We start from the raw sequence: 21363 nt of genomic DNA, 5'->3' as shown, positions 1-21363 counted from the left end.
CCTTATTATTTTCTTAGATCATCACCCTGGTTCAATTATGCTCAAATGCTCTTTCAATCCCTCACTGAATCAGTTTGACATTATATTACTCTCTACTCTCAAACCCTCTTTTCCCTTGTTCCATTGATGATCATATCTTATTAAACTCTAACCCTGGAGGATTTCCACCTTTTACCTCTTTTGTTTCTATTCATGTGCTAATTTAACTGAGTAGTGCTCATAGATTTGTATATCAGATGCTTTGTTTCCTCTCACAAAGTCTTGTTAATTTAATTATTTATCAGATGACCAAGGGGAATATGGAAACATCTTGCAGATTGGGATCTTTAAATTCTTTGAAGTGAATGAGAATTTAAAATCTGGCCCAGAGACTTTCTATTACCTTGGATTATTTTCCACTTTTAAAATAGGTTTCCCGAAAGGAAAGTTTTGAAACTTAATGCCTAAATTAAATAGTTCTCTACAGGAATTTGGGAATTCAAAGAAAATAAAACTCATAGGATTAGGAGTTGGAGGAACTGGATTTGATATATAGCATTACCAGCTATTACTTGTGTGAATTAGGCTATTTTTTCTCTTTGCCAGTACCTTATTTCATGATCCATAAATGAGGGAGTTGGAGTAGAAAAATTTTGAGGGCCCCCCTCTCTCTAAATCTATGTTTTGGTGATGGGTTCTTCTTTTGGGGAACATTTTCCTGTGCATTTTTTAGTCACACATCAGCAGAATATGAATTTCTAGAAAGCAGGGATTGTTTCATTCTTACTTTTATACTATCAGCATCGTTGTCTCATGGGCAACAATAATTTTTAGTTCTTAGAAAAGTGTTGGACTGATACTTTTGGAAATTCCCCCAGTTTTAAAGAATGTTTATTCTGAAGGAGTGTTTCTCTTTATTTTTGAAGATATAGAGGCATTGAGGTGATTGCAAATAAAACAGTTGTTGCTAAAGTGGTGTGCCATGATGTTGACAAGTCCCCAGATGTGCTTCAATTTATTCCTAATAGCGGACCACTCGGTGAGGGAGAGTTGTTTGAACAAGTTCCAGACTTTAACAATATCATCTGGGTGAGTATCAATTACCAGAAAGATGATATGGTATAAGGGAAAGAGAGACCCATTGGAGCTCAGAAAGCTTGAGTTCCAATCTTGGCTTGGCCATTTACAACACATGTGAATTTTTGTTATGTGGGGTGTTCAGGGGAGGACCTGCTGATCCTTTTCAAGGTTGCTCACCCACCTTTGGTCTGTCACCCACTTCTCACTTGTGGCTCCAAGAAGCTATAATGTGTGCTGCAGCCACACTCCCTAACATCATCAGGGCAGATAGGTTAAACCAGGTGAAAGGCTTGCGATTGGGTGCTTAGAGTTTGCTCAGACATCAAGGATGCTGAAGTCACTCACTACATCCAGGGCCATTGCCTTTTTTTTTTTTTGCAAGGCAATTAGGGCTAAGTGACTTGCCCAGAGTCACACAGCTAGTAGTAAGTATTAAGTATTTAAGACCAGATTTGAAATCAGGTGCTTCTGACTCCAGGATAAACTCTAGTCTATCCACTGTGCCATCTAGCTGCCCCACCATTGCCCTTTTTGACTTTTGTCTCGCTATTGGATTTTAATGACTGAAAGAGAAGACTTTTTCAGTTGATGATATCATTGGTCTTCTCTGAAAATGAAGGACAAACAATGGCCTTGGCAACTAATTTCTCTGGGTCTTAATTTCCTCACTTGTAAAATGAAGGGAGGGATGGGGTATGCACAATTTACCTCTAGGTCTCTTCTAGGTCTAAATCTATGATCCTATGAATAAATCATCCTCATTTCAGATGAGACCTATTTTTTTGCCAGTGGGCACAAAGAAAAGAAGTGATTTGAAGGCAAAAGTACTAGCTCCTTAAATGTCTGGAATAATAATTACTCAATGCCTCTATGTCTCCCTTAATTTTCTTTGTAAAATGAGAACAATAGATTCTGTCCCCTAATTAATTAAGGAAAAGGAACTGGGGACCATGAAGTAGCTTGATTTCCTGAGGGATAAACTCTGAACATCCAGGACAATGGAGGCTAGGTTTCCTGGTACTGAGAACTATCAACTTGTCAACCTCCTCCCAACCCTTACACTTACATCTTCTGGCCTTTCTATTGATGGGGGATCCACACTGAAGGGAGTGAGAGTGCTTAATTGTTCTTTAACTAGTTGGAACTCTTCCCCTGAAGACATTTTATCCTTCTGCTACCCAGCTGCTGCTCATTTTCCTTTTTGTTCTATGTTCTAATTTTTGATTGCTTGGAGTAATTTTTCCCTATCCCCAAACATTGGGGAACCAGCTCCATTTGTTATTAGTTATGGCTGAGGAAAGCTATTGATCAACTTTCTCTCACTGGGACCAACCTCTAACTTCCTTAATAGATTTTGGATGTCAGGGGTTGAGCTTTCATCCATTTTTTTTTTTTTTTTTTGCATTTTAGAAACATACATTCCATGGTGAGAGTAGTAAAAAGAGGATTGGACCTTAACATTGTGGAGTGGATTTGGAAGGGATCTCAAATGCCTTTAATTTATCTTTTTACTTTAAAGATTAGGACATGGAAGAGCATGGAAATTAAATCACTTGTTCAAGAATCACACAGATAGAAACATCAAAGGTGTTTTTCTGCCACTGATTTGTACATCACTGTGATGAGACAAAAAAACCCAGGAGATCTACACTTGTCTCATTGGCAAAATGATGTGGATTGACTAATAGAGCTTTAAGATCTTCCTTTTAGCTCCAACTTGTTATGATTCTGATATCTTACCTCTTATTAAAAAAAATATACTCTACCAAATTGTGTCATTTCTTGAACACTTCAATTCTCCTCCAAATCAAATTTAGGCAAGGTTTAGTTTTAACACTGAAGTTGAATCTGTAACTATGTAATATAAAATATTTAGCAAATCAGTCAATAAAATGCAAACACCCAGATGTTTGCTGTCATGTAAACACAGGCTGGCTTACTTCTACCAGGACAGGTGCTAACGTTGCTGGTATGAATACAGCAACATTGGGTTGTATTTGGAGGATGTGGTGCAGCATTGCTTATAGGGGAAATGGAGTTATATCAAGAATCATTTGATGCTTCCATTGGATGTGGATTCAAGAGGGTACCATCTTTCACCAAATTCTTTATATTGGTGAACCTTTTTATTGTATATTTCCAGGATATTCATGAGCTTTCTTGGGAGGTAGTGGGTTCTGCCTTCTTAGATTCCTTCAAACAAATGATGGATAAGCACTTGCCAAGTATATTGTAATGGATTTCTGGTTTTTTCTTTTCTTTTCATTTAAAGGTTGGACTAGAAAGACCCTAAGGTCTTTACTAACTCTGAAATTTCTATGATTCATGGGATCACAATCTGTGAATTATACTATTCAATTCAAAATAATGCAGTTTAATTCTAATCACTTTAATTCAATTCAACAGCATCCATTAAATTCTACTGTGTACAAATCACTGTGCAAGGAAAGACAGCTTGGTGCAGAGGCAAACTATCTAATCCTAATATACCGCTTTGAGTTTTGTAAAGTGCTTTAAAAATATTTTCTCCTTTGGTCTTCATCACAGCCTTGGGAAGTGGCTTCTATTATTATGACCATTTCATAGAACACTGATTCTGGAACATGAAGGCATATTAAAATTCCATCTCTGTCACTTATTTATAGTGTAGCCAAGAGCAAGTTCTTTAGCCTTTCTTAGCCTCATTAATAATAAAAGTATTAACAATTTTTGCATCATTTTTTGTCTCAAATGTTTTCCTGGATTGTCTTCTAGGTAGTTAAAAAAAAAATCTTTTAAGCCATTATATAGCGTCTGTATTGAACGTTAGATATAGGAAGATGAAAATTGACATAACTCTTACCCTGAAGCAAGATGTAATTTAAATAAATGGGTCAGATCTTATTAGGTAATTGTGGTTATAAGGTTATTTCTTCTGAAATTATTTTCCTTTTGGTTTATTGATTTATTTTATCTCAGGAGAATATAAATGTTTGGAAGACTGAGTCTATTTCCCACCCTATCCCCACTTGTATCTATAGGACCCAGCTAACAGAATATCTTGTACATAAATGTTTACTGTACTAATGTATCCCTATTATTTTGGGCTATTCTCCAAGGTGACCAAAGACTTGGATTACGAAAAGCCAGAGCCTCCTGCAGTGGGTCATACCTATGAGATGATGCTTTCTGTCTTTGATGGCATCAGGCCCTCCCACACAGGTAAGCTCATCCAAAAGTTAACAAGGAGTTTCTAGATATTCTCTTGACCAAATTATGCTTAAAGCCTTGAGACCAAGCCAAATTTTCTCATTTTTATCCTGGAATGTCAAAAGTTCATTCAATGAGAAACAGCCGAGGTAAAGAAAATGAGGAAAAAAAGAACAATAGGAAAACTCCCTTTGGGAATCTTCATTAGATTAGGGAAACAGCTATGATCATCTCCTTGGACTTTTTAAGTTCCCAGCAGAACTTGGAGTGATATTATGTATTGTTTGGAGGTTGTCTGGAGCTAGGAGTAAATAGAGCTTCTGTGTTCTTTGCTTTCATACCTGGCTGAATTTCTGCCCAGTGTTGCCAAAGATTTATTATCCGAAAACATCCATATGTTTGGTATCATGTAGATTTAGCTTTTCTTTGATTGAATGATTTTTTTAATTATAGTTTTAATATTTTGGTATTAGGAAATGCTTTCATAATTTGATGAAATCATAGCATACCCACCCTCAAAGAGCAATACATGGATCTACAATGCTACTCTCTGGATCATGAAGATGAATCTAATAAGATGAAATTTAGTGGAGGAAAAAAAGCAAAATCTCATCTTTATGTTAAAAAAATCAATTTCCGAAGTACAAGATGGGGGAAAGATGGCTAAACAGTATTCATTGGAAAAAGATCTGCAGGCATTAAAGACTTACAAACTCAACAAGAGATAGCGGTGTTATATGGCAGCCTTAAAAAAGTTAACCTAAGTTTAGATTGCATCAAGGATGAGATAATGTCCAGGACTGGGGAGGTGATAGTCCCCCTGTATTCTAGCCTGTCGGGATACTCTGGAGTATTGGGTTCAATTTTGGAAGGCACATTTTATGAAAGGCATTGCAAAGCTGTGGTGCATTTGCAGAAAATGTTGAGAAGAAGCCAACCAAGGCAGTGAAGAGTTTTGACTTGTCTTAAAAATATCAGTTGAAGGAATTAGGGATATTTGACTTGAAGACTGAGAGAGGATATGATGGATAAGCCCTTGAAGGGTAGTAATGTGGAGGAGAGATCAGCCTGGTTCACTGAGCCCCAGAGAGTAGTACTCAGAACATTAGGTAGAAGTGTCAAAGAGACAGGTTTAGAGTTTGCCACAAATGGTATGAGTTGCCCCAAGAGGCAGTGGGCTCTCCTTCTCTGGAGGTCTTCAATGAAAGGCTGGTTTGGCTCCTTGAGAGGCAGCATAGTGTACTGGACAGAGTGAAACAAAAAGACTTGGGGTTTAAAACTTGCTCAATGATCCTGAGCAAATCACTTAATTTCCATTCACTTTCCTCATATTTAAATGGAAATTTGTTGGACTGAATCATCTCTAAGATCCCTTATAACCCTAACTGTGCTGTCTTTTATGTCATACAAAGCATCTTTGTTTACAAAAAGGTCAAATTTTCTATTTTTGAGATCCCAACCAGCTTGGAGAATCTGTAATTCTCAAATCCCCCCCCCCCCCCAACCCTGAATATGAATGTTCAGGATTCCTGCCACTTCTTTATGTCCCATTGCCTGTGACTTCCTCATTTTTGGGTTCAACGTTGGCTATCAGAATACATTTGAGCTTGCCTCTGACTATTCTTAATGGTAGCACCTGTACCATTTCTAAAATGTACTCATTTCTTAACCTTTTAGAAAGGCACTTATGGTTTGGAGCTTCTCATCTTTATGGCGATATCCACTTTCCCTATCCAGCCAATTAAATGCTCATCCATTTCACCTTTCTCATCCCATTCTCCCCCCCCCCCCCCCCCCCCCCCCCCCATTGGCCAGCCCAAGGATCATTTCTTGAGGGTCTGACCCCGCCTCTTGTTTCACGTTCCTCCCCCCCGTCTCTGGCTTCTACAAGCTAACACATTCCCAGCAGCTGCTTGTGATGGATGCTTGTAACCGCACATGTGGTTTATTCTATTTTTATGGGAATGCTAATTAGCCTGCATTTGCTCTTTATGGATGATATAAAAGCCATACTAAGGCATAATCATTAACAGCACCTGCTCTTGGATCGCATGAATGAAATCGCTAAAGGAAATATTGAGGTTCTGACAGAAATCATTTTTCTCAGTGGATGGATGTGGGATGTCATCGTGGTTGTGTTTGCTGGGCCTTGGGATGCACTGAACCTGGCTGAAATGTATATAGCTCTTTGTGATGCTTGCAAAATGCCTTCAACTTCTTATTTCATTGGAGCCTAGTTGGTGATAGTGTGACTGATTATAATGTTACTCTGAGGCAAGGGTATGGGTCCTGGGCCTTTGGTCAGTCACTTTTTGCAATTTTATTTCTGTTGCAATTCTTGAAATTTTATTTTTAAAATGAATGAAATAAAATATGATGAAATGCTGTTATTAAAATATTAAAAAAAACAAGTCAATGAAAAACAAATTAATTAAAAAACAAAATTTTAAAAAAGTTGATGGAATCCAAGCGAAGAATTTGGTATAAGGTATTGATGGGATTATTCTCTCCATATTATAATTAAGGAAATGGAGAATTAGAGAGAAGTTAAGTGATATGGTCATGCAGCTAGTGAGCATCAGATTTGGAATTCAAATTTACAACTCTGTCTTTTCAACCAAACACCCCATCCCCATACACTATTAACTGACCCCTATCTCTCCCCTCTGCTAATGCAGTGTTCAATCCATGAACTTTTAGCAACTTTCCAATTTTGCTTTTCATTATCAGCAAACATTTCTTAAGCACCTACTGTATGCCAGGCACTGTGCCAAATGTTGAGGATACAGAGAAGGCAAAAACACAGAGCCTGCATTCAGTGGGAGAGATACCATTTAAACAACTATGATACGAGAGACATAAAGGGTAAATGGAATATAATTGCAGAATGAAGGAGCACGTCTTTAATTTGAGTGCTTCTCCCACTAATAGGACCATATGAACTTGCAGGTCTGGAAATATGAATGTCTCATTTGGCTTTTGAGCATTGATCTCTGGCAGACATGGAAGCATTGGAAATTAGCTGGGAATGAATCAGATCACTGGAGAGAAGGAAACTTGAACTCCCTTGCAGTCTTCTAGAAGGGATATGAAGACAAAACCCAATAGTGCCATAGGGGATTAAAATCATTAAATTTCCTTGGGCCTCAGTATTCTCACCTCCAAAATGGGAGTACTGGACCAGATCATTTCAAAGGTCTCTTACAGCTTCATATCTCTGATTTTATCATGTAAGTCCATGGGTTGAAGGCATGGTGGGTGATCACATTAGTTAGTTCCTGCCCTAGATAAAACTGTGACATTAGCTAGGTTTGCCTCCACTCCTCTATTTTTTGTCTCTCTTCCTAATTCATAATCCTCCAGCTATTCAGAGCCCTCTTGGTCTCCTATTCCCCATGTCTCCTCAATTAATATTGCTCTGGGACAATTAGATGTCATGGTGGATAGAGTACCAGGTCTAGAAGTTAGGAACACTTGAGTTCAAATCTGACATCAGATACTTCCTAGCTGTGTGATCTTGGGCAAGTCACTAAGCCTTTTTGCCTTAGTTACCTCATCTATAAAATGGGCAGGAGGAGAAAATGGTAGATCATTCCAGAATTTTCACCAAGAAAACCCCAAATGGGATCATGAAAAGTCAGATGTGACTTAAGTGACTGAATAAAAGTCAGTATTTGCTCTAAGGAAGGGACCTGAAACTCTGTCCGTAAAAGTAGAATTGACTGATTAGGTCTCTTGAGGATCTTTACATTTTAACAGGAATCAAAAAGAAAGGCAAAGCAATATATTCTTCTCCCACCAGCATGAAAGGAAGGAGACTCTTCTGTGCCTCTTGATGTTTCCCATGAAGGTAGTAACCCATGCCTTAGCTTTCATTCAATTCAGCAAGAGAGTCAACTGAGGCATGGGAATGCAGTCAGAAAGTCTGCATTTAGTCAGAAAGTTTAATATTCAGGGTGAGAATAATATTTAGCGACTCAAAGGTTCCATTGTGGATCCAGATCTAGGGCACCCACATTTGTCTGTTATGAGGCCAATAATAATGTATTGATTTCAAGAGAGTATAACGAATATAATTCTTTAGGTTATATGAGATGTATGAAAATCTGATTCATGCTAATGTTTTCAGTGCAGAGAATGAGGTCCTTTTCCAGGTGTTTCCCTCGGAGGAGAAGTGCCTTCCAATGAAAAGAATATTGGAGCTTCCTTCAGAGAACCTCGATTCACATCCTAGCTCTGATGCTTAATTACTTATGTGATCAGGGACAAATCACTTGTCTAGTCCTCAGTTTCTCCATGTGTAAAATGAAAATATTGATCTAGTTATTCTCTTAAGTTTCTCTCTGCATGAAATCTATAATTCTATGCATAAAATCTATGAGTTGAGTGGTGGGAATCTCAGGTATGATGGCAGGGTAGTAATTGGAGGCAAAGAGATCAGTGATTTCCCTTAAAGAATTCACAGGCTTGGTTAAAAGAAAATTGCCTTCGACCATTATGGTAGGAAGCACGATAACACTGGATCCTTTTTCTTCCCCCATCCCCTCTCCAAGAAGATGGTTTCAAACAGTAGCCTAAAGGTACAAAGTATAGGAGCCATCTTGAAAACGTGGTTCTATGAAATCCTCAGAATGCCATTTAGTGTGTCCCCTGCCACCTAGTTGTGATGGAGCCTTCTAGGGAGAGTCAAAGAAGTTCTGGATAAGCCAATGCCTTGGGATGGTTATGGACAGCAAGACATATGTGTACATGCTATCGCTAGACTGATAATGCACAAAATTGAATGGAAAATATCTGTTACACAAGGGGCTGGGGACCAGACCTGTCCTTTCACTGTTACAGGGAACTCCAGGGGAAGAGATTCCATCTAACAACACAGGTGACCTCTACTCTGTAATTTATAATCTTGGAAGTTTCCTAGAACAGGTGTGTCCAACAGGTGGCTTGCAGGGACAACTTTCCTGAAGTCCAACCCGATTAAACTGTAATTGGAAAATATTCAACACAATGCAAATACAATAGAATGTAGGTAAACATTAATATGTGGTTTCCTAAGTCAACAAGCACCCATAAGAACCATTATGTGTGTTTAGTGGCTCCTGGTACTATTTGAGCTTGACCCCCCTTGACCTTGAGTGCTGAGATGTTAAGTGACTTGCATAGAGTCTCCTAGCCAGCCAGAGATAAGACGGGAAGTCCTGGGTGCCTGGGTAGAGGTCAGCTCCACAGTGCTGTCTCTCAAGTTACAGAGGAGAATCAAAGTGTGAAACTTAATGGTTGGGTGATATTTGGTTGTCAATTATGGTCACTTAAGGACAGAAAAGTTTTGACCTTTTCTTTTCCAATTCAATGATATCTAGTCTTTATGACTTCTTCAGCTAATCCACAGGCTTGTTTTTTTGTTTTTTTTTTTTTTTTTTTGTTTTGTTTTTCTTTTCACAGTCACTGTTACTATTATTGTGGAGATTGTTCCTGCCAATGAATTTAGTCCAGTTTTTAGGCCTGCAAGTTACTCATTCTCTGTTCCAGAAACATCAGGAGGTAAGGGAGTAATAATCAAGAAATCTCTCATCAGTCTTCCCCAATTCTCTTGGTGATTAGTACTGTCTCTTTTCAATGTTTTCTGAAACTCTTTTGTCTGACTCCTTTCTTTGTCCCCTGTCCTGTATTAAACCTATCTGTGTTCTTAGCAAATAGAATACAAATTTCATAAGGGTAGAATAATATCATTATTTAATAACCCCATCACTTAGTAAAGTGTCTGGAAAAAGTAGCTGCTTAATATTTGTATTTGAATAAAATCACATTAGAGTGTTTAACATTTTATAAAATATTTTCATATTTATTCATATTGGATTTAATTAAACAACCATTTTTTAAACACCTATCATGTTACAAGAACTGTGCTGATATTTGTGGAATACAGAAAATGGCAAAACATAGTCCCTACCCTTAAGCAACTTATCAAGCAAGGATTATTAGATCCTCACAACATACCGCACATATTAGGCACTTAATATATGCTTGTTCATCTGGCTTTTATTTTCTTTTTTCATCTTTAATATATTTTATTTTTCTTCAATTTTATATTAAAACTTTATTTTTGCTTACTCCTTTTTAATTTATTTTTATCTTTTTTGTTTAGATCACATCCTTTTTATTATTATAGCTTTTTATTTACAAAACATAAGCATGAGTAATTTTTCAATATTGACCCTTGCAAAACCTTCTGTTCCAACTTTTCCCCTCCTCCCCCCTACCCCTCCCTTAGATGCCAGGTAATCCAATACATATTAAATATGTTAAAGTATATGTAAAATAATTTTTGATGTTTTTTTGAGTTTTAAATTCTATCCCTTTCTCCCCTCTCCCTTCCCTGAGATGGCAAGCAAATATAAGCTATATATGTACAATCATGTAAAACATTTCCATATTAGTCATATAAGACTTGAATAAAAGAAAAAGAGCAACAAAAGAAAGTAAAATATAGTTTGCTTCAGTCTGATTCAACCAATATGAATTCTTTTCATGGAGGTGGATAGTATGCTTCATCGTTAGTTCTTTAGATATTGTCTTAAATCATCATATTGCTGAGAATAGCCAAGCCAATTCACAGTTCTTCATAGTATAATATTGCTGATAATGTGTAGAATATTCCCCTGGTTCTGTTCACTTCACTGTGCATCAGTTCATACAAGTTTTTCCAGGTTTTTCCCTTAAATTATCCTGCTTGTCATTTCTTATACCACAGTTTGCTTAGTAATTCCCCAATTGCTGGACATCCCTTTGATTTCCAGTTTTTAGCCACCACAAAAAAGAGCCACTATAAATATAAATATCCCCCCTTTTATATCTTTGGGATATAGACTTAGCAGTTCACTTGACTCTTGAACAAAATGCCTGAGTTCTAAATTCAGAATCTAAAGACATCATCCCAACACAGCTTTTGACAATTTTCTTAAATCTTTCTGTCCTATTTTTGCTTCTACAGAATAGGCAAAAACCCATCTGTATTCAACTCAATTATTAAGCAATGACTTCATTATTTGTTATTAATCCATTAGTATAGTGGGTGGATAATCAGTCTCAGCATCAGTGAAATTCGAGTTAAAATTTCACCATGAGACGCTTGGTTATGACTCACCATAAGTCACTTAAACCTTGTCGTGCTCTAGGTTGCTCTCTAAGTGACTGAATAGTACCAGTCTGCATTGATAGAGAATTTTCTCACCAGGGACGTCCCCATACCAATGAAATCATGGATCTGGTCCAAAAAGAAAATGGCCATAGTTTGTTTTTAATCATATCTAACTCTTGGTGGCCTCATTTGGGGTGTTCTTGGCAAGGATACTGGTATAGTTTGCCATTTTCTTCTCCATTTCATTTTACAGATGGGGAAAATGAGACAAAGAGGGTTAAATAATTTGCCCAGGGTCAAAAAATAGTATTTGAGGCCAGATTGGAACTAGGGTAGATGAGTTTTCCTGATTCCTAGCCCATCACTCTGTTTGCTATTTAGCTGTCCCCTCCCAAATTAAATACCAGCATGATATGGAATACCACTAAGGAGTAGATCAGTATGGTGTGATACAAAGAGTCTTGGATTTAGAGTTAGGAGACAGAAGTCCAAATCCTGTCTCTGTTGCTCAGGATTCATGGATGTACTTTTGTGATGCCTTATTATTTCATATTTCATATACATTTGATCCTTACAACATTCTTACAATAAAAAGAGAGTGAGACCTAGTGAACCAAGAGTCAGATGTCTTAGTTGCTAGCTCTCCTTCAACATCAGTGGTTCTTAAATTTTTTGGGTCATGGACAACCCTTTGGCAGTCTATTGAAATCTGTGGACCCCTTTGCAGAATGATGATATAAAATTTTTAAATTTTATAATAAAATGCACAGTATGATAGAAGAAATATATTATATTGAAATGCAGTTATCAAAATATTTTTAAAAATCCAAGATAAGAATCCTTGGTCTTATTCTATCTTACTGTGTGACTTTGAGTGATAACTTTTACTTCCACTTCTTTTTTCTTCTTTTCTTTGTTTACTCCTTAATTCTGGATTCTGTTTCATATAAATCCATTAGCAATATGACACTTAGAAAAGGGTAGTTTTTTAAAAATGTGTCCTTATCTGCATCAATGAGGCTTCAGTGAGCAGGTAGTATAATAACCTATAGTCCTAAGATTCAATTCTAATTTCTTGGAAAGAGAGACATGATTGAAAATAGAGATTATTTGCTAACTGGTGAAGGAGGGAGGGATAAAAAATTCTCTTGGACAAAATTACATCCACAATCTGAAACATTTAATCTACCCACTTTAACATGTTTCATAAATGCTTTAACATGGAAAATATTCTCCTTTTATATGAGTCTGAGTAGAAGCTTGAGTGGTAGACTGATGACTATAAGAGGCTTTTTTTGGGGGAGGGTGAAATTATAGGATCTAAAATATTTAAAGTGATTTTCTCTGATAATATGTGACACCCACCTGAATCTCTCATTGATGGAAAGCTTCTGGGAAGAAAAAAAATTAGAGGGAAAATTTTCATCAGAAATTATTTAAAAAGAAGTAAATGAAAATCATATCATGCTGGGCTATAAGTCTTATGGGAAAACAGGTTTCATTTACAATAGTTTTTGATGAAGAAACTTGGCAGCTTTACAGAGGGTTTCATAATCACTCTATTTTAAACTTTAGCTGGGGATGCTCAAGATAGCTCTTAGTTTTTATTGAAAGGTTAATTTAACACCTACAGAAGAATATAAGCTTTCCAGTATATTTAACCAAGTGTTGAGTGTGAAAAAGACACAATCTCTGCTCAGGACTGATGAGGCAGATTGGAATTTTAACCTTTATTCCTTTGGATATTTTTATATAAGACAAGTCACATTGAAGACACTTGAAAAAACATCTTTCAGCCAACCAAAGGTTGGAGTTTTAGTATTTGTGGTTTGCTGTTTTGGGCAATTTATTAATTGCTTATTAGTAGGGTCTGACTGAGTTATTTGTTTTGTTTATTAAACTCCTGATGACTAGAGGCTTCTCCTCTAAAGTCACTTTTTGTTGACTCAGTATAAATTATATATGCAATTTATGTACATCCAATCAATATACATTTATCAAGCATTTCCTATGTTTAAGACTGTGCTAAATGCTTGATACAAAGAAGGGCAAAAATAGTTCCTGTCTTCAAGGAACTTGTGTTCTAATGGGGACAATAGCCTATTTGTAAATAGAAAGCTATATGATGAGCTGCCAGATGGCTCAGTGGATAGAGTGTTGGACCTAGAGTTGGGAAGACTTTAGTTTAAATATGGCCTTAGACACTCACTAGCTCTGTGATCCTGAAGTCCTTTAACTTTTGCTCATCTTACTCTACTAGAGAAGGAAATGGCAAACTGCTCCAAAACCTTTTCCAATAAAAGACCATGGATGATATTGATGAGCTGTGGTCCATGGAGTCACAAAGAACTGAACACAAGTGAATGGCTGAATAACAACTACATATGTGATATTCAAAATAGATGAACATTACTCAGAGGAAAGGCTTTATTTAGTAGATGGGGAAAGTGGGAGAAGCCTTTTATCAAAGGAAGCATTTGAACTGAGTTTTAAGGATTCTAAGAAATGGGGCAGAGTATTCCATGTATAGGAAACTCTTGGTGTTAAGGTAAAGCGATAGGAAATATTGTATTGTATTTAGGAAACAACTGGTTGGAATACAGCTGGGTTATAGAATGTATAGAGACATGTAGAGTGTGCAAAATGAATAGAAAGAGAGGAGTGACAAGATTGTGAAGAGGTTAAGTGTCCCCTCCCTTAAAATTTACATTTAATCTTAGAAGTCATAGGAAGCCCTTAGAAGTCATTCTGTGATTTATAGAAGTTATTTTGGCAGATGAATGAAAGTTATATTGGAATAGTGAGAGATGACAGGGAGCCCATTTAGGAGGATATTTCAATAGATTAGGCACAAAGTCATAAGTTCTCCAATTTGGGTAGTCACTATATAAGTGGAAAGAGATGTAAGTGAAAACTGTTGTGAAGGCAGAAATGACAAGATTCAGCAAGGGATTGGATAGATGGTGTGACTGAGAGTGGGATGTTGAGGATGTTACTGGGGCTTTGAATCTTGGTAGCTGGGAAGATGATGGTGATTCACTAGTAAGAAGAATGATTGGAAGAGAAGAGGGTTTTCGGAGAAAAATAACGAAGTCTGTTTTGGACATGGTGAATTTCGGATGCCTAAGGGACAGCCACTTCTAAGCTCCAAGAATACACGGGAAGTTGTTCCTTTTTTTCTGTATCCATAGGACTTATTAGGTCTGGTAGAAAGTAAATACCCAATAAAAGGTTGTTGATTCATCAATTTATGATAATTTTTGGAAACTATGGAGCAAGTAACAGATCTCTCATGAAGACAGTAACTTCAGGAGGGCATGGGAACAGCACATAAAATGAATCAAACTATTGAACAGTAGTCCTCTGCTGTTGAAAATTATTGACTTTCACTGCAAACAATGTTGAGTGTTTCTTAAATGCTGGCACTAGCTCTGTAACTTATTCATCTGGGGACAAAAGCAATTGAGTTGGGGGAGCTTGGAGTAAAAAAAGAAGACACTGGCCATGTAGAAGACTTCCCAGACTGAGGTACAGTTCTGTTGGGGGAGGAGGAAGCCTCTAGAGATGTTAGGGGAAGTAGGGCGTAGCATAGCGATGCTAATGTGTCAGTTCTTTGTGGCTGTCAAGGCCATCATCATTGGTGCAATCAGGCAGAGGATTGTGAGGTGAAAAAATGAGGATTATTGCATTCCCAGAAGGAATTGCATTGCTCCAGAAAGGAAAGATGCCCTTCTAGTTGTTAGGACATTAGAGAAAAATCTTAGTCATGACTATGGCTGGTACTGTTTGCTATGAGGAGGGATGTTTCATAGGGAATACACATATGGTGTATTCAGAAAAGACTGGTACTTCTGTTGTGAGGACTTCTGAGTCCTTTTCAGGACTATTTTTTTACCTTTGGTGTCTACTGATAGTCCTAACTATCACTTGTGGTTCCAAGAAGCTGTACCATGGGCCATGGCTATATCTCAGTAAACCATTTTGTCAGATGGGCTAAACCAGGTTGAGAATAAGTGAGGGATCTCAAATCTGGAGCATGGGAAGACATTTCCTGGGGGAATGGGCAGATGAGAATAATTTGTTGCAATGGCTATGAATATGGCTGAAGCAGGTGCTGTACTTAAAGCTTGGTTAGACATTTAAGATGTCAAGGCCATCCACTGCATCTCCATTCATCACCAGTCATTTTGATTCTGTCTTGCCACTGGACTGTGATGACCCTGGAAAACAGAGTGAGATCAATGACTTTGAACAACTCTTCTTCGCTTAAATTCAATTTATGCACAAATCAAAAAATATCACCCAAATCCCCTCTCCCCTTTTTTGTTGCCATTTTTTACCCATTTCAAAGGCCCATGGCAATAGACAAGGGACAAAGCATCAGGTGTGGATACACTGAGAGCTATGTAGTCACAACTCTGCACCCAGGCAACCAAAGCCATAGGGTCATCTTCTTGCTGGAAGCAGCAGTGGAATTGGGCAGCTTCCTGGGCATCTGAAAGTCTTTTAAGGACTGCATTTCTTACTTCCTTGTGTGAGGAAGGGGCTAGAAAAGGTGCCACAAAATTGTTTGCTTATCAAACTTGGCCTGATTACTACAGTAGGTGGGGTTGCCACCTGTAATTGAAACAGATATATATAAAAACTTCTGCAAAAATGATTCAATCACCGTCGTTACATGGAATGTGTACACACTTAGGTACAAAAGAAAATTCAGAGGACCTGAAAAACAAAAAACTCTTTTACTGAGAAAACTCATCAAGGATCATATCCAAATAGCAGCCTTGAGCGAAACAAGGCTGGTAAATAAAGGCCCACTTTCAAAAGTTGGAGCTAGATGTACATTTTTCTGGAGTGGCCAAAGTGAGGGAAATTACCACAAAGCTGGTATAGATTTTGCAATCAAAATTAATCAAATAAACAAGTTTATATGCCTACCAAAAGGATTGAACAACATGTTCATGGCAATGTCATTGTCACCTGCACGAAAATGCCATGCCATTATCATCAGTGCCAAGGCTCTCACCATGACAAACCCTGATAAAGTCAAAGAAAAATTTACGAACATATTGAGACCCTTATCATCAATGTGCCTCAAAAGGGCAAGTTTATAATTCTGGGTGCCTTTAATGCTAAAGTAGTCTAATGCTAGATGTGGCTTGGGAGGAATGGAGATGGAAATAGCAATGGAAATGGTCATTTGCCACTGAAGACTTGCACATCTCATGACCTTCTCATCACCAACACTATCTTCTATTTACTTAAAAGTAATTAATTTTCCTGGATGCATCCTTGCAGCAAACATTGGCATTTGAGAGACTATATGATTGTAAGGAAAAGATACAGGATGTGAGAGTGTTGGAGGCAATGTGTGGTGCAGAGTGCTGCACTGATCATAGACTTATCCTCTCCAAACTAAATATTTGCATTCAACAAAACTGGTGGCCCTATGGCAAAATGACTACCAGAAGAATATCCTACAGATCAGAGTTCTTCTTTGAATGGAAGAGTTTGTTGTTAAGTTCAAGGGAAAGTTGGGCCAACCCATAGTTAGCAACAGTGAAGCAGAAAAGAAGTGGGAGGCTTTCAGAGATTTAGTCTACAGCTTTGTATTTGCTTACCTGGAGCAGAACACTTGCAAGCATCAAGACAAGTTTGATAAAAATGATGGTGAAATTCAGAATTGCTAAATGAAAAATGAGATCTCTTCATGATTTACCAGCAGGATAATTCATCCAATCTCAAAGAAGGCAGCATTTAATTTGAACAGAAGTAAAATACAAGCAAAGTTTAGAGAGATGCACGATTCTTGGCTCATTAAGAAGGCAGATGAAATTCAGTTTTCTGCTGATAGGCACAATCCAAAATGCTTTTATTATGCCCTGAAGATTATTTGTGGGAAAAATTCATATGGTATATCTCAACTACTTACTGTTGATGGAGCCACATTTATTAGTATTAAGGACATAATCTTGGACACTGGTTGAACATCCATAGTGTTCAAACAGACCAGTATCAACAAATGCTGAAACCACTGATCCTTTACCTTAGGTTTAAGTCAGTCTTTCTCTAGACAGATTTCCAACTGGAGAAGAAGTTTTTAATGCCATCAGACTCCTTTCCTGGGGCAAAGCACTTGGTGCTGATTCTTTTCCAGCTGAGATTTACAAGGTGGTGATGAGGTCCATGGCTCATATAAAAGCTGACTGAAATTTTTCAGGTTATGTGTCAGGAGAAGATTATCCCTCTGGAGTTTAAAGATGGCTCCTCCATTATCCATCTCTATAAAGGTAACGAAAATGTATTGTTCTGTGACAATACCAGGGGATAGGGTCTCTCTTAGTCTTTGCTGATAAGATTTTTTCCAGAGACCTCCTTAATAGGATGGCCCTTTATCTGAAGTGGTCATCTACCTAAGAGTCAGTATATCTTCAGAAAGGGCTAAGGAATAATCAATATGATGTTTGGTGCCTGACGACTCCAGGGCAGAATGGAGATCTATACATGATATATACAATGTTTATAGATCTGACCAAGGCCTTTGATGCTGTCAGTCATGAGGGCTTATGGAAAATCGTGTCAAAATTTGGTTGCTTGAAGAAGTTTATCAATATTGTATGTCAGTATCATACACTGCCCTCAGCCAGGTTCTGGATAATGGACAATGCTCTTGAGCTTTTCCAATCATCAATGGAGGGAAACAAAAGCATGTGCTTTGTCCCATGCTTTTTAGGATGATATTTTCAGCCATGTTGTTACACCATTCATGAGGATGAATACAGCCTCAGTATCAGCTGTGACATTCATGATAAATTCTTCAACTTAAAAAAGCTGCAAGCCAATACCAAAATGGAGGGAGTGTTGGTGCATGATTTTTTGTTTGCAGATGATTGTGCACTTAGTGCAATCTCTGAAGTTGAAATGCAAGAAAGTATGGATCTATTCTCTGCTGTTTGTGCTAATTTTGGCCCAACAATTAATACCAAGAAAACACTGGTGCACCACCAACCAGCACCTCATTGTTCATATGTGGAACCACCCAGTAGAGAAGTTTTGAATACTGTGTATGAGCTCATTTACCTTGGCTGTATACTTTCCATGGAAGTATACATTGATAATGACACACAAATTGCCAGATCTAGCTCTATGTTTAGTAGGCTATGAAGGAAAGTATGGGAGAAAAAGGGTATTGAGCCAATAACCAAACTGAAGGTCTATAGAGCCATAATGCTGAACTCATTATCGTATGCTCGTGAAACCTGGATGGTCTCCCAGTACCATGGCAAGAAAATGAATCACTTCCATTTGAATTGTCTTAGGAAGATTTTGAATTTCACCCAGATAAGATGCCAGATACTGGAGTTCTTTCTTGAATTAAAGTACAAAAGATTCAAATTCTTCCATAGAGAGGGCAACTCCAAAGGGCTGACCATGTTTTTTGAATGCCAAGCTTGTCTAAAAGATTATTTTATGGAGGACTCACAAAGGCCAAGCATTGACATTATGGAACGAAAAAGCAAGATCTCTCTTAAGAAGTTTGAAATTGACTTGGAGACCCTGGCATAGGAGCATCCAGCATGGCATATCATCATCAATGAAGGTCTTGTATTCTGTGAGCAAAGCAGAACTGAAATAGTTCGAAAGAAATGTGAGATGTGCAAATTTAGGAATTCCACTCCACGTATTTACATGGACTACTTATGCCCTACTTATAGTAAGCATATTGATCTGATCAGTCACAGTCAGACATACTGTGGCTTGACTCTAACATAGTGATACCATTTTGGTCCTTTTTGAGAATGAATAACAATCAACCACCCAATTTCATAGCATAAACAGAATAAAACTAATCTCCTTTTCCAAAGACCAACGGAAGTGAAATGACTTTCCAATGTTGTACTATTATTAAATAGGTTTGTATTGAAATGCAAAGCCAAATCTGGTGCTCTCACCAACATTTTAGACTTCAGAAAGGTGCCACTTTCTGCAGAAAGCAGATGAAATATTCAAAGGTTATAATAACAATAGCAGCAACTCATTTTCATATATTTTCAGGTTTACATTCTCATTCTTGACCCATGTCATTAAAGCTATGCTGTGGTAAAGAGATGCAAACTCTTATTATTTCATTTTGTGTTTCCAAAATTATCTCATTATTTCAAACTGACTCTTGCTTTAAAGCCTAGGTCCTTTTATTGGATAACTTTTCTAGTATTTATTATTAATGACATAGTTTCTAGATCAATGTCACATTAGGTGAGAATAAATGGCTTCTTAATTAAAATGGCTTTTCATGAAGTATTAATTTATAGCCTCCTATGAAGTTGGAAGAGTGACTGCTTTTGATGAAGACAGTCCACTGAACTGTGTGAGATACAAAATAATCAGAGGAGACACCCAGACTATTCGAAGATTCTGGATTCATCCACTAACCGGAATGATAGAACTGACCACCCGACCAGATTACGAATCTCTGAAGCAGTATAACCTCACTATAGAAGCTGTGGATTGTGACCAAGCTCAACCACGGTCAGCTGTTACCATAGTAAGTAAAGGAGAAACAAACTTCCTTAAGTAATTGTTATGGATATTGAATAAAAAAAATGAACAATAATGTCTGCTCTCAAGGAGATTACATTTTAATAAGATATAGATCATTTTTTGAGAGTAGAATTCACTCACAGCAAAGACCTCTTCTTTTTTTTTTAATTTTGGAACTCAGTTTAGTGTTGAGCACAATGTTTTGAAAATAGCAGGAAATTTAAATATTTGTTGAGTTGAATGAAATAAACCAAAATAAGATGATATGAGGAAGAAGAGAGCACTAAGAAGATGGGGAGCAGAAAAAGGCTTTCTACAGAAGGTGACATCTTCACCCAGCCTAACTTGTGGGTGAGAGCACTGGATTTGGAAGCAGAGGATTTGTATTCCATCCTGACCTATTTAATAACAGTATAACATTGGAAAGTCATTCCCCTTCCATGAGCCTTATTTTCCTCAGATGCAAAATAAAGATACTAATACCTGACAGACCTTGTAGAATTTCAGTCTTAAACCTTAAAACATCATAGAAATATGACAGAAATGAAACTTGATAACTCACTAGAAGAGAACCAAATCTTCATTATTCAGTACTGTTTAAAAGATTGTTCAAAGAACTTTGACCAAACTTTCTTTTGTCTCTCACATTTAAAACCTCTTAAGAGGTCATTGACAAGAAGTAAAACTAGAAGGAATAGATTCAGAATATTTGTTACCATTGTCTTTAATGACAATCCCTATAAAATAGTATGCAAATCTCTATATCCATTCTTTATCTTTCCTCTGAGTCCAGAGTCACCTATTCAACTTCTCATTTAACACCTATATATATTACTGGGAAGTTAGGTGGTATAGTGGATAGAATATTGGGCCTGGAATTAGGAAAACTTGTTTTGCTGAGTTCTTTCCTTCCTTCCTTCCTTCTTCCTTGCTTTCATCTAGCTAACTAGCGAACTATATTTATTCTTTTCCATGCTAGGGATCCATTGTTCTCCCTCACACACACCATGTTCTAACCAAATTGGCCCACTTTCTGTTCCCTGCATGTGATATTATCTCTTCTGCTTCCTTGCTTTTGCAGAGACTGTTCCTCGTTCCTGGAAAATTCTCCTTCCTTACCTTTTCCTCCTGGAAGGTCTACTTTTATACTTTACAGTTCAGTTTAAGTGATGTTTCCTTCAAGAAATCTTTTATGATGCTCACCTTTGTTAGTTCTTTCTCCCCTGATGACTGTATTATTGTCTATATATCCCATAATGTCCTTCCTGTGAAGGTGTACCTCCTTGAGGTAATCACTATCTCTTCTTGTATTTGAATCTTTAGCACCTTGCACAGTGTTTAGCTTGTAGTAGGTGCTTAATTTATGTTTGTTGAATTAAACTAAAAAACATCAAGCAAGGAACTAAGGCACATGCACTTAATAGAATGAACTTTCA

The 21363-nt window shown here is 37.3% G+C and overlaps 1 protein-coding gene across 1 annotated transcript in view; it reads left to right on the top strand.

Annotated features, from left to right (window-relative positions):
• The window catches only part of LOC100927149 (cadherin-related family member 3), a 98131-nt gene that overhangs the window by 62447 nt on the left and 14321 nt on the right, over nt 1-21363 (top strand). The window contains exons 9-12 of the mRNA XM_012543546.2: nt 906-1068; nt 4158-4260; nt 9691-9789; nt 19699-19931. Of these exons, the coding sequence (XP_012399000.1) occupies nt 906-1068; nt 4158-4260; nt 9691-9789; nt 19699-19931 (598 nt within the window). The remainder of the gene's footprint in view (nt 1-905; nt 1069-4157; nt 4261-9690; nt 9790-19698; nt 19932-21363) is intronic.

This window comes from Sarcophilus harrisii, chromosome 1 (assembly GCF_902635505.1).
Source record: "Sarcophilus harrisii chromosome 1, mSarHar1.11, whole genome shotgun sequence".
NCBI classification, from domain to species: Eukaryota; Metazoa; Chordata; class Mammalia; order Dasyuromorphia; family Dasyuridae; genus Sarcophilus; species Sarcophilus harrisii.
The sequence above is the reverse complement of the archived record's forward strand: the minus strand, read 5'-3'. Positions and strand labels throughout refer to the sequence as shown.